Source organism: Pelophylax lessonae (genome assembly GCF_965119305.1).
Source record: "Pelophylax lessonae genome assembly, chromosome: 6".
NCBI classification, from domain to species: domain Eukaryota; kingdom Metazoa; phylum Chordata; class Amphibia; order Anura; family Ranidae; genus Pelophylax; species Pelophylax lessonae.
Genome location: NC_138773.1, coordinates 240,007,298 through 240,025,742, shown reverse-complemented (window position 1 = coordinate 240,025,742; position 18,445 = coordinate 240,007,298). Strand labels below are relative to the sequence as shown.

Sequence of the window (18,445 nt, the reverse complement as noted above, 5' to 3'; positions counted from 1 at the left end):
TCTTAACCTTAAATAAGGACATGTGCTTTCCAGTGCATTTTAGGTGCATTCCATTACAGTCTAGTACAGGAAAAAAATGCAGCATGTTCTACTTTTTTTTTTTTTTTAGAACTGGAATGCACTGAAACTGCAAGCACTGGTGTGACCTATGCCATTGGAAACCATATAATCTACTTTCCATGCTTCCAGAAAAAAAACGCACTGGGCTGCATGTGGTGTGAACTGGCCCTCAAAGTTTAACTAAAAGCAAAACTTTTTTTTTTTTAAAGTTTTGGATAGAGTGGGAAGGATTAGAACAGTTGTCAGTTTTTAGTGCTGTCTGTGCCCCGGTTAGGGAGATTCACCCTCTCCATTTGTCCTGTTTACTATTATCATAGAAAGTGAATGTAAAAGCTGACACCAGAACAGTAATAGAGGGGAGATCTTCCAATGGGGACACTAGGTGACCCTGGTGACACCCCAGCATTCCCTCACTTTGGAGAGATTTTCTCTCACTTCCCGTTTTGGCCAGGGAACAGGAAGTGAAGGGAAATCTCCCCTATGAGACACAGATGGCAAAAAAAAAAAAAAAAAAACCTGATAGGGGTTACAACCAAAAATGAAAAAAATGTGCCTTTAGTTACACTTTATACATTCTTTGAATCTGGTTTATGAAAGGTCTGCTATCCCAGGAAAATAAAACTCTGCATCCTTCAAAAGCCTGATATAGTTCAAGGAAATGTAGAATAAAAAATATAAAAAAAACTCTTTTAGTCTAAAAGGTTTTTTTTACTGAACAATGGTTTGATGGGTTGGTGAAGAATTAATGTAATGACAAAATATTTCTTAAGTGGGTCTCTGTTTTATGGAGTAACATTTGGAATTGCTGCAGATGAGATACACATTGCTTATTTAGTATATTAATTCTGCTTCAACCAGATGGTGATGTTATTAATATACAGTACACTGTAGAAAGTTTAACGGCAGCTTGTGATGCTGTTAAAATATATGTAAACCCAATCACTAACACCATATATAAACGTTAATGTAGTTTCAAAAGTCTTTTTCATGAAAAAAAAAACTTTCTTTCATCAACAATAGTACTTTTTGTTATACATTGTCAACGCTCATCTTCTAATTGTGATTCTGCTTTGTAATTTTATTTAAAAAAAAAAATAGAACTGTTTATAATAAACAAATTTTCTTATAAGGCTGCATTCACATGTCAGCGTATTGATCGTGGGCAGAATCGCGAACCGGAAATCATTGCAAATCGCGGGATGCCTGTGCGTTGCCCGTGATTTGCAATAGCACCCCAAACGCTGAGCGATGTTGCCGCGATTTCCGCCTGCCGAATCACGGTAACATCGCGCAAAAAAAATCGCGGGACGCATTACGCTCCAAAGAAGCTCTTGTACTTTTTTGGGCGTAATGCGTCCCGCGATTTTTTTTGTCTTGTAAATCTAACCAGTGGGCTGTGGTATGTCTTCTCCTAGCCTAGGAGTCCAGGCTTCAAACGCCCAAGGTGACATGGTGGACATGGTGGCTTTTTATGTGTACCAAAGTTTTGGGCTTGTTCCCTTGGGAAAAAATATTCCCACCACTGAGGAGTCCTGTATGGCAGTGACAATGAAATCAGAATGTTGGAAGCACACCTGTTGGACTGGGTGACAGAAGGCGTGGAGGCCACAACTTTGGCCCCTTTCACACTAGTGCGACTTGTCCCGCGATTTTGGACCGCAAAATCGAATGACAAGTCGTTTTCCATTATTTTCAATGAGCCCCATTCATATCAGTGCGTTTTAAAGGCGCACCGACTTCAAAGTAGTTCCTGCACTACTTTGCCATGCTTTGATTGAGTTTTGAGCCATAGCCATTGCTTTCAAAATCACGTCAAAATCGCGGCAAAGTCGCGTCAAAATCGCTGTAAAATCGCGTCGTATAAGTGTGAAAGGGGCCTTTCTTCTCAGAAGAGTTTAGGACTGTGGAGTGTTCACTGGGGCCAGGGGATATTGGTAGGATAGTGTCTCCAGATCCCCAAAGTAATGAGCAATCCATGTCTGGGTTTATTTCATCATTACATATGCTGGGTGATGGGGGTTTCTCATTCTGAGTATGGTTCTGCTGAGAATTCTGGGGAGGTTGGACCTATCGCAGCTGCATGGGTAAAGGAGACATCTTTGTGTACCTCGGTTCCTCCTCTAAGGAGCCAAGTGGGAGATATGTGTAGTGGCCTCAAAGGCTAGGCAGTAGTAAGTACCCACCCACCCTCCTGCATCCTCAGCTAGGACGGCATCCTGGGCTAAAAAAGTACTGTTCCGTGCATACCATGCACTGGATGCACATCTTCCGCCAATCCAGGGATATGGTTGAAAGCTTACTAAGTTTTCCCTAATTAGGTACTTTAATGTAAATGTTAAAATTATTATGGGTTTGGGGGAGGAAGAGGTGCTGGTTGATCAACTGGGGAGGAAGCGTCATGATATTTATGATCAGGACACGTGGGAGTACCTGCAGAGTACTGGTCCATGAGTACCATTATGGTAAATACAGCCTAAGCGCTCTAGTACATTGGCACACATAACCTGTTGCTGAAAGATCAAGTAATTTAATCACAAATCACTGGAGTATTCCCAATTTTGACAACCTGATGCAACATCACTTAATGAGTGTGTAATCTGACCATAAAATGGGTTGTTAAGTTAAAGAACTTACTTAAGAGGTGACTTCTTTAGAAGAGAATGCCCCTTCTGGAAGGCATCAGATGTATATCTGCTGATTTCTGCTTCAGCTTCCTTTTGTTTTGCGGATAATTCTGAGTAATTTAGATTTTGAATCTTCAGATGTTTCAGGTAAGATTCAATGCCTCCTAATTTGTCAAAAGCCTGTGAAAAAAAATGGACAGATTTTTCTAATTGAATTATATTGAGTAAATATGTGAATCCTGGGTGAAAGTCGGGGGAAAACATTTTACTGGAGCAATCAAGAACATGCAAAAAATTCTCTTTCAATTAAATGGTAAAAATAAGGAACAGCAAGCCTTTAAAATGTGGAAGCAGCATCAAGAATTACTGTCAGGCAAATTTTATGCCTATTTTAAGCACTTATCGCTATGCTAACATTTAACCCCTCCCTATTTCCTCAGCATTTCTTTCTTCCTAAAACCTCAATACCTAACCTATCCCTAACACCTAAAGCTAAAATCCAGATTGGTGGAGGCCCCCTTGGGGCTCTCAACATTACATCATTTTTTTTTAACTTTTATTATATACAGTATCTCACAAAAGTTAGTACACCCCTCACATTTTTGTAAATATTTTATTATATATTTTCATTTGACAACACTGAAGAAATAACACTTTGCTACAATGTAAAGTAGTGAGTGTACAGCTTGTATAACAGTGTAAATTTACTGTCCCCTCAAAATAACTCAACACACTGCCATTATTGTCTAAACCGCCGGCCAGAGGCGTAACTAGAACCTTCAGGGCCCCGGTGCAAGAAACCATGAAGGGCCCCCTGGGGCCCTTTACTCTAGTTGCGGGGCCCTTTCACAAGTTCTGCAGTGGGCCCCCTTCCTGCCATCTTGGGGCCTCCCCACGGTGGTGGAATGCCAGGGCCCTGTCGCAAGTGTGACCTTTGCAATCCTGGAAGTTCACCCACTGGTGTCAGTAGTTTTTTTTTTGGTATTTTAATTGTATCATTTTTATCATTTTATTGAATTTTTTTACAATGCCACTGACTATGACTCTGTCCATTCAGAAAAGGAAGGAGCTTGTAAATTACATATTTACCGACCCCTTCCTGGTTCTCTATGGTGACACATCCCCTGCAGCAGCCGGCAGGAGAGGGAAGGGAGCATTCTGAAGGGGGGGGGCAGCACAGAAGGAGGGGGGACCAGGGGAGCACACAGGGGCCCAGAGACAGCAGAACACAAGTATACTGGATAGGAGAAGTGGCGGGGGGCAGCGTACAGAGGAACCAATCTCCTCAATTTTCCTCCTGCAGCTACAGAAGGAAAAAAGGAGGACAGTGATTTCTCTACATGCTGCCCCCGCCGCCCCTCCTATTCAGGTGTACAGGGGAGCCACATGGGCCCCCTTGAGCATGGGGCCCGGTTGCGATTGCAACCCCTGCAACCCCTGTAGTTACGCCCCTGCCGCCGGCAACAAAAGTGAGTACACCTGTAAGTGAAAAGGTCCACATTGGGCCTAATTAGCCATTTTCCCTCCCCGTTGTCATGTGACTCGTTAGTGTTACAAGGTCTGAATGGGTGTGAATGGGGAGCAGGTGTTTTAAATTTGGTGTTATCGCTTTCTATCTCTCGCTCTCTCTCTCTCATACCGGTCACTGGAAGTTCAAAATGGCACCTCATGGCGAAGAACTCTCTGAGGATCTGAATAAAATAATTTTTGCTCTACATAAAGATGGCCTACGCTATAAGAAGATTGTCAAGACCCTAAAACTGATCTGCAGCACGACGGCCAAGAACATACAGTGGTTTAACAAGACAGGTTCCTCTCAGAACAGACACCACAAAAGTTCCAGCACTGTCACTGCAGCAAACAACCGGTAAAAGGTCCCAAGACCAACCATTGGTGCTGCTGCCAATAGAATGCTGTTGCCAGCCTGAAAGTTGCCAGAAAAAAAGGGGAGGCAGTGCTGTCCCGATGTTGGTATTATAAAATACTGTGAAAGCATCCCATGGATGTAAAACACATTTAATGAAAAGAAGCATTAGTTAAAATGTATATGACACATTCAATAAAAGAGATTCAAACCAATATCTTTCCAAGTCGTTCATGTGGGTGGTTATAGGTGATGCCCTTTGGAAACACTGGGGTGATCTGAAGTACAACCATCCAGGTTGGAGTAGCAAACTGTACAAAGCGCAATAGCTGAGCCGGACCAGCCGGCGCTCAGCGCATGACCTGTATGACAGTGCAGAGTAGGGCGGAAGTTTCAAACCCAGAAATAGAACCAGCTTGGAACATCGGGACAGCGCTGCCTCCCCTTTTTTTCTGTCCACTCAGAACAGGCCTCGCCATGGTCGACCAAAGGAGTTGAGTGCACGTGCTCAGCGTGATATCCAGAGGTTGTCTTTGGGAAATAGACGTATGAGTGCTGCCAGCATTGCTGCAGAGGTTGAAGGGGTGGGGGGTCAGTCTGTCAGTGCTCAGACCATACGCCTCACACTGCATCAAAATGGTCTGCATGGCTGTCAACCCAGAAGGAAGCCTTTTCTAAAGATGATGCACAAGAAAGCCAGCAAACAGTTTGTTGAAGACAAGCAGGCTAAGGACATGGATTACTGGAACCATGTCCTGTGGTCTGATGAGACCAAGATAAACCTACATAGTTCAGATGGTGGAACCAGGTGAGGAGTACAAAGACAAGTGTGCCTTGCCTATATAATAAAATATTTACAAAAATGTGAGGGGTATGCTCACTTTTGTGAGATACTGTATATACTTTTTTTTCCAGTTTTTTCTGGATGGTTACATGACAAGCAGTGTCCTCAATTCTTTAGAGCAGGGTTCTCAAACTGATGGCCCTCCAGCTGTTGCAGAACTACAATTCCCATGAGGCATTGCAAGGCTGGCAGTTACAAGCATGACTCCCGTAGGCAGAGCCATGATGAGACGTGTAGTTCCTCAACAGCTGGAGGGCTGCCAGTTTGAGACCCCTGCTTTAGAGCATGGTGTTTACGTTATGATATCAACACCATTCACTGCATATGCAGCATTATACTGTGAGCTCAGGCTGACCTGATGGTGCACCCCCCAAAAGGTGTGTCCATGATGGCCCTGGGTCACAGAAAGCGGGTTGAATGATGGCTTGCTTCATTCAATCAAGAAGAGTATCACCAGAGTGACTCTCGAAACAGAATCAGGGAGTACTTTGGTATTTTAGTGAAAGCTACATTTTTTATTTTCACAAGGACTGAGCTAATTATAATGAAAAATTTAAATTTAACAAGAATTGGGATTTCAAAGTAACTCCCTGACCTAATACATAAGAGTTAACATAATTCCAACACTTAAAGCAGCAATTTTCCTTAAATCTGTTTACAGAAATTACAGCTATGAATAGTTTAACTCAGAAACTGCTCGCCAATTCATACCAAGTGGGCCAAATCTTTCTTTCAGTTTTTCCCCTGAGACCTAGCTATCAGCATAGAGAAGAGGAAGCCAAACTATCAATTGCAGCCTGCATACCAAAGACAGCTCTGTTCTTCCTGCGGCAGTCATGTGCCCCTGCTCCCTGTGTATATCTAAGACCGGGAATATTTGTTAAAGATGACAATGAGAGCTTCCATTTGGAATTTTAACAAAATAAAATATTAAAATAAAAAAATAATAAAATATTGCTTATCTGTGGTCTATGTAGGCTGCATCCAGAAATGAATGTGTTGAAACAGCTGAAGATGATTACTGTATATGCCTTAACCTTAACCTAAAAATGAACTTTATCTAAATCCAAGGACAATCATGTAATGCTGTATATTGCAGCTTACCAGGCCCCATTCACACTTGTGCGACTTGTCGCACGACATGTTACCCAATAAGTACCATTTATATTTGTGTGACTTAAAGTCAAAGCGACTTTAAAATAGTTCCTGCACTACTTTGGTCTAACTTTCATGCAACTTGGGGGGCCATAGACTTCAATTTAATACCTCAAAAGTTGCATTAAAGTCGCACCTGCATGATATACATGCAACTTGTGTCCCCCTCCTGAACCATATCAGGCCACCAGGAGGCCCCCAAATCCCAGCCCCCCCCCCATGTGATAAGTGTGGGATACATTGTATCCCTACTCATTCACCCAAAAAGTGTAGTATAAAAAATTTCAGGAGGCGGTTTATAACAATTTCTTTATTTAAAGAATAAAAAAAAGGTAGATTCAACATCAATCACGACGCCAGCCGCCGACCCAAATTTAAAAAAAAAAAAACCCTCCCACCCAGACGAAGGCTCCCGCCGCCTGCCAGCTATTAAATAACTCCCCCGTGTGATGTCATCGACCCAGCATGCCCCCGGCCGATGATGTCCCAAAGACTTATCAAAAACTTGTGTTGTTTTTTCTATTTTTTTCCACTTTTTTGGTGAAAACCCCTACTCATTCACATGGGGGGGGCGGGTCCCGGGGCGGGTCCCAGCGGGGGGTTCTCTTGTTAAAGGGGGCTTCCAGATTCCAATAAGCCCCCCGTCCACAGACCACCTCAACCACTGGCCAGGGTTGTGGGGAAGAGGCCCTTGTCCTCATCAACATGGGGACAAAATGTTTTAGGAGGGCAGAGCCCCCCTGCCCCAAAGCACCCCCCCCCCCATATTGATGGCCTGGTATGGTTCAGGAGGAGGGCCACTCACTCATTCACCTCCTTTCCTGATGGGCTGCATGCTCTGATAAGGGTCTTGTAAAGGTTTTGTGTGTGACCCCCCACGCCATTTTATTTTTACATTTATTTTTCATTAGTCTTTAAATTTCCCTTAAATATCAGAACCTGATGTTGTGTGAGAACAAAGAAATTCTCCCTTATATGGGACTTAAAAAACGGAAGTTCAAACATTACTATGTATGTAAAATCAAAAGATTTTTCATGTATAATAAAATAGTACATATACAGAGCAAAACTGATTGTTTCTTAAAATAAAATCTCACAGCCAGTTATAAATGTGATCACAAGATGATAAAAAGGTTCTCCGAAACAGCCAACGAGTTTCCTGGATCATTCCATTCTTCAGGGGTAATGTAAAGGAGATAGGATGACTCAAAGTATATTTTTCATCAATGTGTGCCTACAAGCACAAGGCTGTATAGATGAATGATGCAAGAAGTCAGTGCCTCGCATCCATCGTGGGCACCACTGGACATAGATGTCCAAGACTAGGGTCGGCTCACAATACCCACTGGGTTACCAAAATTTCTCTGCCCACTTTTAAGATCTCGTATCTATTTGTGGATTCCAATGGGGAATATGGGAGTTTCTCAGTCTAAAGTGAGGCAGTCTCCCCCCACACATATATACAGTATCTCACAAAAGTGAGTACACCCCTCACATTTTTGTAAATATTTTAATATATCTTTTCATGTGACAACACTGAAGAAATGACACTTTGCAACAATGTAAAGTACTGAGTGTACAGATTGTATAAGTGTGAATTTGCTGTCACCTCAAAATAACTCAACACACAGCCATTAATGTCTAAACCGCTGGCAACAAAAGTGAGTACACCCCTAAGTGAAAATGTCTGAATGGGGCCAATTGCCTTTTTCCCTCCCTGGTGTCATGTGACTTGTTAGTGTTACAAGGTCTCAGGTGTGAATGGGGAGCAGGTGTGTTAAATTTGGTGTTATCGCTCTCACTCCCTCATACTGGTCACTGGAAGTTCAACATGGCACCTCATGGCAAAGAACTCTCTGAGGATATGAAAAAAAGAATTGTTGCTCTACATAAAGATGGCCTAGGCTAAAAGAAGATTGCCAAGACCCTGAAACTGAGCTGCAGCAGGGTGGCCAAGACCATACAGCGGTTTAACAGGACTGGGTATTTTCTCCAGTTGGGACAGTAGAAGGAGTGGCGGGGAAACACTGACAAGGTGAGTATTAGTGGGTCGGGGGGCCTCTGTTACACAAAAACAGGCATCACTCTCTGGCCAGCATCTTATATTCTGCATTATTTTTTTCCAGTAAAGAAGCTTCAACATCATGTGTAAGTGGGCTTTGGGCTTGTGTCGATTGCATCAATTTGACATCACTTTGAGATGCTTTTGTGACCATTCAGAGATCAATGAGAGGTGCATTTGTCCTGCGGTTGACCACCTTCTGACCTGCATTATTTGGACACCTACCTTTACACGCTCATGAACTTTAATGGCATCCCAGTCTTAGCCTGTAGGGTTCAATATTGAGTTGGCCCACCCTTTGCAGCTATAACAGTTTCAACTCTTCTGTAAAAGCTGTCCACAAGGTTTAGTAACGTGTCTATGGAAATGTTTGACCATTCTTCCAGAAGCACATTTGTGAGGTCAGACACTGATGTGAGCGAGAAGGCCTGGCTCGCAGTCTCTGCTCAAATTCATCCCAAAGGTGTTCTATTGGGTTGAGGTCAGGACTCTGTACAGGCCAGTCAAGTTCTTCCACTCCAAACTTGCTCATCCATGTCTCCTTGGACCTTGATTTGTGCACTGGTCCAAATCATTTGGTGGAGGGGGTATCATGGTGTGGGGTTGTTTTTTCGGGGGTTAGGCTTGGCCCCTTAGTTCCAGTGAAGGAAACTTTAAGGCGTCAGCATACCAAGACATTTGGACAATTTCATGCTCCCAACTTTGTGACAACAGCTTGGGGATGGAGCCTTCCTGTTTCATCATGACTGCGCACCAGTGCACAAACAAGAGCCAGGCCTTCTCGTCCACATCAGTGCCTGACCTCACAAAAGCGCTTCTGGAATATTGGTCAAACATTCCCAAAGACAGACTCCTAAACCTTGTGGACAGCCTTCCCAGAAGAGTTGAAGCTGTTATAGCTGCAAAGTGTGGACCAACTCAATATTGAACCCTACTGACTAAGATTGGGATGCCACTAAAGTGCATGTGCATGTAAAGGCAGGTGTCCCAATACTTGGTAATATAGTGTATTTGTAAATTAGCTTGTGCAACATAGGAAGGATTCCAGAGGTCAGCCACAGAGAATCCCTTTACAGAGTACTCACTTTGTGGAAAAAAAATTCACTGAGTTTACTGGATAGTCTTCATTGAAATATAAGTCACACAATAGCGCCATCTCCGGGAGCTACACAATATAGAGCAGTGTTTTTTTTTTTTTTTTTTAAGTGAGCTTTTTATGTCGTAGCTACTATTACTGTTAAAATTTACTGAACATACGCTTTATGCTAGCTTTCACAGATGTCTGTGGGTAAGTTTGTCTTTTTCACAGTGGGGAAAGAATTCTTAGTTCATTTACTCAAACTTTGTTAAGAAGACCTATCATTATATGGAGCAGCATTATAATTGTCCCAGTCACTGTTATAATTGTCCCAGTCACTGTTGCTGGACAACACATCCTGCATGTAAATATGTAGAAAAATCTGTTTTTGGGATTGTAGTTCAAATACACAATGCCAAGAATGGTAATTAATTTGTAAAATGTATAAATGGTACATTTATTGGAGGTTTTCTTACTCTTTCCTAAATTATCGATAGCGAAAAAATAACTGTATTTTTACTTTTCCACCATGCTTCCGCATGGGTGTTCCAGGGTGCCCTAGGTATTTTAGAAGCCTAGCTACACCCTGACAACAAATGAGGAAAGCCAGGTTATATCAATAGATCAGAGGACTAGTAGATCAACTTCTTACTTCAAGACGACACCAACAATGGTTTCCCCCATTCTAGAAGGAGATTAAAAGTCTAGGACATATTGTAGTGCATTGAGCACACTGCGGTTGATTTACTAAAGGCAAAAAGACTGTATACTTTGCAAAGTACAGTTGCACCCTGCAAGAGCAGTTGCTCCAAAGCATAATAAATGAGCAAAAACTCTGCTGACTTCCATTATCCAATCATGTGGAAGCAAAAATTCATTTTTTTATTTTTTTTATTTTCCTTGCACGTGATTGGGGATTTGCAATAGTGATCGACCGATATCGGTTTTTCTTTGCCGATACCGATACCGATATTTTGCCCAATGCATATCAGTATCGGCCGATATCGGCCGATATTTAAGTACATTTAAAATTTTGCAAAATATACACAAATTTCAACACAAATCTGTAACTGATCATGTAAAATTTTATTTATTAACATTTTCTAGCATTAAGGGCTCATTCTTCACACCTTAACTGCATGAGAACTGATGGGGAAACTTCAATTGCAGGGACATTTCGTTTCACATCTTTCTGATTGTGCATTAATGCATAATAAACTGCTGCAGAAGTGCAATCACTCATTGCAATAATGTTAAATCACTACTGCAGTGCAGTCAGTGCAAAACTGCTAGAAAAAAAGCTAGGCAACACAACAGCTACACAGTGGATTGGACTGGAGTCAGTGGACTACCTTTGCAGTCTGCAACATGGCACTCACTGCAACTACTGCAGTCACTGCAAAACTGCCAGAAAAAAAGCTAGGCAACACAACAGCTACACAGTGGATTGGACTGGAGTCAGTGGACTACCTTTGCAGTCTGCAGCATGGCACTCACTGCAACTACTGCAGTCACTGCAAAACTGCTAGAAAAAAGCTAGACAACAGCAAGACAGTGGATTGGAGTTGGACTGGAGTCAGTGGACTACTGCTGCAGTAGTGCACTCACTGCAATGATTTACTTCAATGATTTACTGCAGTCAGTACAAAACTGCTAGAAAAAAAGCTGAGCAACAGCTAGACAATATTATACTGCAGAAAGCACAACATTTCAGCATGTCCAGAAAGTATTTTGTAGCGTGCCTCATTTTCTTTCCACCACTGAAGAGGATCACTTCTTCTGTCAATTTCTGATTCCTTCAAATAGAGATGAAGTTCGTCATTCAGGCTCATTATTGCAGAGTCAAAAGAAATTGACTCCTATGCATGAGGCCCCAATAAAACATTAAAATGTCCTGATCAATTCCACCATGATGAAGAAGATTCTCTTCTGTTTGTTGACGTATTTTTGGACATTTTTCTGTTTTTGCAGCATGCTGCTCTTTCATATTTGATTCAAAATAGTGATCTGGACTTGTCTTTTCGGCAGGAACCTCCTGCACCTCCTGTTGAATATCTTCTGTCAGCCATTGTTTTGCCTTTGCCAATATATCATCAGAAGAGAAAGCATTGTTCTTGTATTGAGGATTCAAAAGACTTGCAAGCACAACATTTTTAATCTGTTCATGCTTCTCAAAACATATATCAGTCAAAGCTCTTTGGCTTGACAGACCATCATTTGAAAGTTGGAGGGTGTTGTGTTCCATGACACTGAGGTATGACATATGATCAAGCAGCCTCATTCCTTTCCGCAGGTTTGCTCCACTGTCTCAAAGTAGCACAAGCATCACTCTGTCTTTGTTGATTCCCCAGTCTTCAAGCATGCCTAGAAACATTTCTGTACTGTAGTGTGGGATCCTTGCATCACTTTTGTATCCACGTTTGTATCCAACACCAATTGCCTTTTTGTCCATCCGCTGTCAATGAAGTGGCATGTAAGAATCATTTGTGACTCTGTTTGTCCTGACCAGCACAGTCCGTCGTGAATGAAAGTGATTTGCCAGCATTCTCTGGTTGCAGCATAACCTTTACTTTGTCTACGACCTTTTGGTGAATCTTTCCCAGCATTTCTGTTTGATAATAGTTCTCACTCTCCAGTGTGTAGCTTGGCTCAAGTATGGACATCAACTGCTTAAATCCTGAGTCAAACACCATTGCAAATGGCTGGTTATCAGGGACAATCATCTCTGTGATTACTCTGTCCAGCAGTTGGGATCTTCCATCTGACATCAGACATTATTGGCTGTGTGTTGACTTATTTTTAGGGGACAGCAAATTTACACTGTTATATAAGCTGTACACTCACTACTTTACATTGTAGCAATGTGTAATTTCCTCAGTGTTATCACATGAAAAGATGTAATACCATATTTACAAAAATATGAGGGGTGTACTCACTTTTATGAGATGCTGTAACTCTTCATTCTCTGTAACCAAAGAGTGTTCTTGCAGTTGCACATGCCCCCATTGTTCAGATTTGGAACCCTTTCCCAGGAATATATATCCAAAATATTTTTATATCCAATATTTTTTAAATCCAAAAAAGGTACGGGTGGATTTTGTTTAATAAACATTTGGGAATTATCTTGTTTGCTCCATTCTCTATCAAACTGACCATTATTTAGAAAAGTGTTAGTTGGTTGTAGCTAGGTTGTACTCATTACACAAAGAATTTTTATCACATTGTGGGGTTGGTTTACCAAATAGGCTGTTTAGTTTGCAAGGGAATGTTCACTTACTGTAGCTTAGAAAATTAGGTCAAGCTTTATTGACTTCTACAGTAAGAGGAAAAAATATTTTATCCCCTGCTGATTTTGTACATTTCCCCACTGACAAAGAAATGATCAGTCTATAATTTTAATGGTAGGTTTATTTTAATAGTGAGAGACAACAAAAATATCCAGAAAAATGCATTTAAAAAAAGTTATAAATTGATTTGCATTTTAATGAGTGAAATAAGTATTTGACCCCTTCGCAAAACATAACTTAGTACTTGGTGGCAAAACTCTTGTTGGCAATCACAAAGGTCAGACATTTCTTGTACTTGGCCACCAGGTTTACACGCATCCCAGGAGGGATTTTGGCCCACTCCTCTTTGCAGATCCTCTCCAAGTCATTAAGGTTGCAAGGCTAACATTTGGTAACTCTAACCTACAACTCCCTCCACCTATTTTCTATGGGATTAAGGTCTGGAGACTGGCTAGGCCACTCCAGGACCTTAATGGGTTTCTTCTTAAGCCATTCCTTTGTTGCCTTGGCCATGTGTTTTGGGTCATTGTCATGCTGGAATACCCATCCACGACCCATTTTTAATGCCCTGGCTGAGGGAAGGTTCTCGCCCAAGATTTGACGGTACATGGCCCCATCCATCGTCCCTTTAATGCAGTGAAGTTGTCCTGTCCCCTTAGCAGTAAAAACCCCCCAAAGCATAATGTTTTCCCCTCCATGTTTCACGGTGGGGATGGTGTTCTTCGGGTCATAGACAGCATTCCTCCTCCTCCAAACACGGCAAGTTGAGATGCCAAAGAACTTGATTTTAGTCTCATCTGCCCAAAACACTTTCACCCATTTCTCCTCTGAATCATTCAGATGTTCATTAGCAAACTTCAGATGGACCTGTACATGTGTTTTCTGAGCAGTGGGACCTTGTGGGCACTGCAGGACTTTAGTCCTTCGTGGCGTAGTGTGTTACTAATTGTTTTCTTGGTGAATATGGTCCCAGCTGCTTTGAGATAATTAATAAGATTCTCCCGTGTAGTTCTGGGCTTAATCCTCACTGTTCTCATGATCATAGAAATTCCATGAGGTGAGATCTTGCATGGAGCCCCAGAACGAGGAAGATTGACAGTAATGTTGTGTTTCTTCCACTTGCGAATAACTGCATCTAACCTTCTCACCAAGCTGCTTGGCGATGGTCTTGTAGCCCATTCCAGCCATGTGGAGGCCTACAATCTTGTCCCTGACATCCTTGGACAGTTCTTTGGTCTTGGCCATGGTGGAGAAATTGGAATCTGATTGATTGCTTCTGTGGACAGGTGTCTTTTACACAGGTAACAAGCTGAGATTAGGAGCACTCACTTTAAGAGAGTGCTCCTAATCTCAGCTCGTTACCTGCATAGGAGACACCTGAGAGCCAGAAATCTTGCTGATTGATAGGGGATCAAATACTTATTTCACTCATTAAAATGCAAATCAATTTATAACTTTTTTGGAATGTGTTTTTCTGGATTTTTTTGCTGTTATTCTGTCTCTCACTGTTAAAAAATAAAACCTATCATTAAAATTATTGCTGATCATTTTTTTCTCAGTGGGCAAATGTACAAAATCAGCAGGGGATCAAATACTTTTCCCTCACTGTATCATTCAATTACATAAAAACAAATATACTATTTTTTTTATTTTCCTGTCATGTCACTGGGTATTCCTTGTAAAGTGAATTTACACCACATTTAATAAGATAAGGGGAAATTCCACTGTAAAGTGAAAAATCTCTTGCAAAGCGAGCAGCCTGTTTGCCTTTAGTAAGTAAACCCCTTTATTTCCATCCTAACTGCGCATAGACTCTTATCATTAAAAGAATGACTACGTTTATGGCAAAACCTTATTTGTTTAAATTTCTCAGTTCAAGTATTGCTTCAACTACCTAGCTAAAAATCCACTAAAAGCATTTCCATTAGTGAAACTGAATGCAGTGATAATTGTAGAATTTACTCTCATGCTATTTGCTTACCTTGTTAACACACTTAAAAAAGTCATTGGCTTCCAGTAAAATTTCTTGTCTCCAATCCATCAGTTCCCAGAACTCAGCATAGACTGCCATTAATTTTTGATTGGAGTTGTTGAGTTTTTCAATGTCTGCAGAGTCCTTCACATCAGCTAGTCTGTTGGCCTCTGTTTTTAGATTTTCTACAACCGAAGTCCATTCCTATTGAATAGGATATAAAAACAGATACAGATAAAAAGTGGAACTCCAATCAAAACCGGTATATTTACATTCTACCATGCAATAATATGATGTACTTTTGCTGGAGGAAAGAAAAATGTGTTTTGTTGCTGATAATCCACTGTTTGCTTTCATCTTCTAGCCTGCACTAAAAGATTTCATTTTGAATTAGAGGTGGCTACAGGCAACACATACACACTTTCTCTAGTTTTAGTTTTTTTCTTCTAAATCAGCCTTACTGGGGCTTATTCAGTAAAGCAACGCAAAGTGTAATAAAAATGTTTAATGTATAACACAGGAAGCATTTGGAAGATATGTTTACCAGATATGTCAGCAGTATACTAATCGGATTGGTTACTATAGGATAGGGAGCATATCCTGTTTGCTCTTTATGCTGCTGTAATGAATAATCTTGAGGGGAAAAATGTCTATCCATGTTCACAGTCTGCAGCATTGCTGTTACTGAGATTCTTATAGAGCAGTTTTGCACCAAAGACAGGAAGGCACAATACTTAACTTGTATTTTAATGCAACAGAAGTAGTTATGTACATGTTCATAAGCATATTTAACCACTTAAGCCCCGGAGGATTTGGCTGCTAAACGACCAGGGGTTATTTTGCGATTCGATACTGCGTGACTTTAACGGACAATTGCGCGGTCGTGCGACGCTGTACCTAAACGAATTTGGTGTCCTTTTTTTCCCACAAACAGAGCTTTCTTTTGGCGGTATTTGATCACCTGTGCGATTTTTTGATCACGCGCTATAAACAAAAAAAGAGCGTCAATTTTGCAAAAATAGCAATATTTTTCCCTTTTTTTTATATGAAATTCCCCCCAAAAAAAATGTAAAAATCAAAATTTTTTAACATTTTCGGCCAATTTGTTTTATGCTACCTATGTTTGGTAAAAAAAATCGCAAAAAGCGTATTTTGATTGGTTTGCGCAAAAGTTATTGCATTTACTGACTAAGGGAAAGATTTTTGTCATTTTTGTTGTTTTTTTTTTTAACGCGTAATGGCGGCGATCTGCGATTTTTTTTTCGGTACTGTGACATTGCGGTGGACAGATCGGACCCTTGACTGACATTTTTGACACTTTTGGGGTTACCAGTGACATTTCTACAGTAATCAGTGCTATATATATGCACTGTTACTGTAAAAATACACTGGTAGTGAAGGGGTTAACTTTATTTGAGAGGGAGGGGCTGTGTGTGTCCCTAGGGGCATGATTCTAACTGTGATTGGCTGTGGCTTCAGCTGTATGCAGAGTGATCAACGGATCTACATAGTAGATCCATATGATCAGCTCTCATACAGAGGGGAGAATGACAGGCAGCTTGTTTACACAAGCTGCCTGACTTTCTCCCTCTCCCCCGCCGATCGCAGAGTGGTCCGCTCCCGATGTCCGCCGGTCACACGCGCGGGGGGGTCCGTGACCACGCGGGAGCGCGCCTCCGGCGGCGCGCGCTCGCTCCCTAGACCCTCACAAGCTAGTGACGTAGCCCTACGTCACTTTGCCTGTGAGGGGCTGACCGCCGACGTAGATCGGCGTGCGGCGGTCGGCAAGTGGTTAAGTCAGTAGCAATTTTCCAGTGCTGCAGAGGTTAATACAGCCAATGAATGGTGAACGGAGGAGGTGAACTATTCATCCACCGTCCTCCATTTACAGAGTGTTTATCATTGTTGGAAGCTATAGTTCAGCTTCCTTGAATAGAGAAGAGGGACAGAAAGGTTGGGCATAGTCATCACTGTTGATGAGTGTCCATGACACGGTTGTCCAGCAGTTGTAATAAACCCCACAGCACCTGAAAATTACCACTGCAGGGGTATGGGAAAGGAAGAGGTCTGAATATTTCAACCAAGCTGACAGCCACCATCACAAGTGATACTTCTCACTGAATGTAAGTACCATCCTATGTGAAGATTTTTGTTTTTCATTACCAAAATCAGGCTTTAACTAACTATATGACCAGTGTTGGGGTAGTTACTCAAAAAATGTAAGTAGTTACTAGTTACTTCTGTAAATTGTAACGAGATTACTTTACTAGTTACTGCATTTGAAAAGTAACTTCACTACTTATTACTTTACTTTCCTCTTTCTTAATTGACCGTGTAGAAGAAGATACATGACACTCTTTCTGCATAGAGTTTATTGTATAAACACAGGCTTTGGGAAACATGAGAACAAAACCTGAAAAAACAGAATAAAACATAAAGTGCAAGAAAAAGTCATAAACTTCATCCCTCTCTATTCTTCGAAATAATGATTGTATCTCACGGCTTGGGTAACGCAGGAAAGCACGTTCTTATAGCCTAGTAAAGTAGTGTAGTTACCAATATTAGTATTGTAACTAGTTACATTACTTATTTACCAAAAAAAAGTAATGTAGTTACTGTAATCCGTTACTTTGTAACTCGTTACCCCTAACATTGTATATGACATTATCCCCAAGGCACTATTAGAATATGTGACTCCTTTTGATATATATGAGGTCTTGTTACAGTCATGAACTATCAGGAACTGTTTTTTTGCTCTTTCTCTTTCCTATTACCATGAACCAAGCAAAGCTTCCCATTTTTTAGTCCTTATGATGCAGTATTGGTCTGAAAACAGCCATAATTTAACTCCCTTTGAATTCTAAAGGATTTCTGGTAAATTCAGTTGAGTCATTTTGGGTGCCTAGTCTTGGAGGTAAATTAGTATGCATACTAGTAGCTTTCCATATCTTTAGAAAGAGAATTATTTGTTAGTAGAATATACGTTACAAGGGACCTGGATAAAAGGGTAGTTGTGGCAAGCTTCTTTTTGGATTATTCTTAAGTGTTTGAAAGTCTGAGAACCACACATAGCAGATACTGGCAATGATTGTAAACGCAAGGCCAAAAAATGTCCAAAAACCATTGCTTTTGTATGTGGTAAACTAGATAAGATATGGACAACAATGTCCTCTGCACCTACAATGGTGATGGCCCCTGCTCTGAACTGTTTGGCTGCTACCTCATAATACCAATAATACGTTTTGCAATGGAGGCCTAAAACATGAATATGCAACATCAAAACACACAGTGTGATACCATTGTTGTGATGTGCCTACAGTGCTGTTATATGGTCCACTCTATGACAACTGGAAGCCTTCTAATGCCAGTAATATATTTATGCAATACAATGAGAGTGCCAAAAAAAGCATCCAAGAGTTCAAGGTTTTTAAAGATAAAATTGATTAATTGAAGAAAAAAGTAATGCATTTTGGGGGCTAAACACATTCCCCTTTAACTG

The 18,445-nt window shown here is 41.2% G+C and overlaps 1 protein-coding gene across 2 annotated transcripts in view; it reads right to left on the bottom strand.

Moving 5' to 3' along the window:
* CCDC141 (coiled-coil domain containing 141) overlaps positions 1 to 18,445 on the bottom strand; it is a 235,591-nt gene that overhangs the window by 87,726 nt on the left and 129,420 nt on the right. For both annotated transcript variants that reach the window (XM_082261213.1, XM_082261214.1), the window contains exons 7-8: positions 14,956 to 15,150; positions 2,695 to 2,864 (exon numbers count right to left, since the gene is read on the bottom strand). In XM_082261213.1, coding sequence (XP_082117339.1) covers positions 2,695 to 2,864; positions 14,956 to 15,150 — 365 coding nt within the window. The remainder of the gene's footprint in view (positions 1 to 2,694; positions 2,865 to 14,955; positions 15,151 to 18,445) is intronic.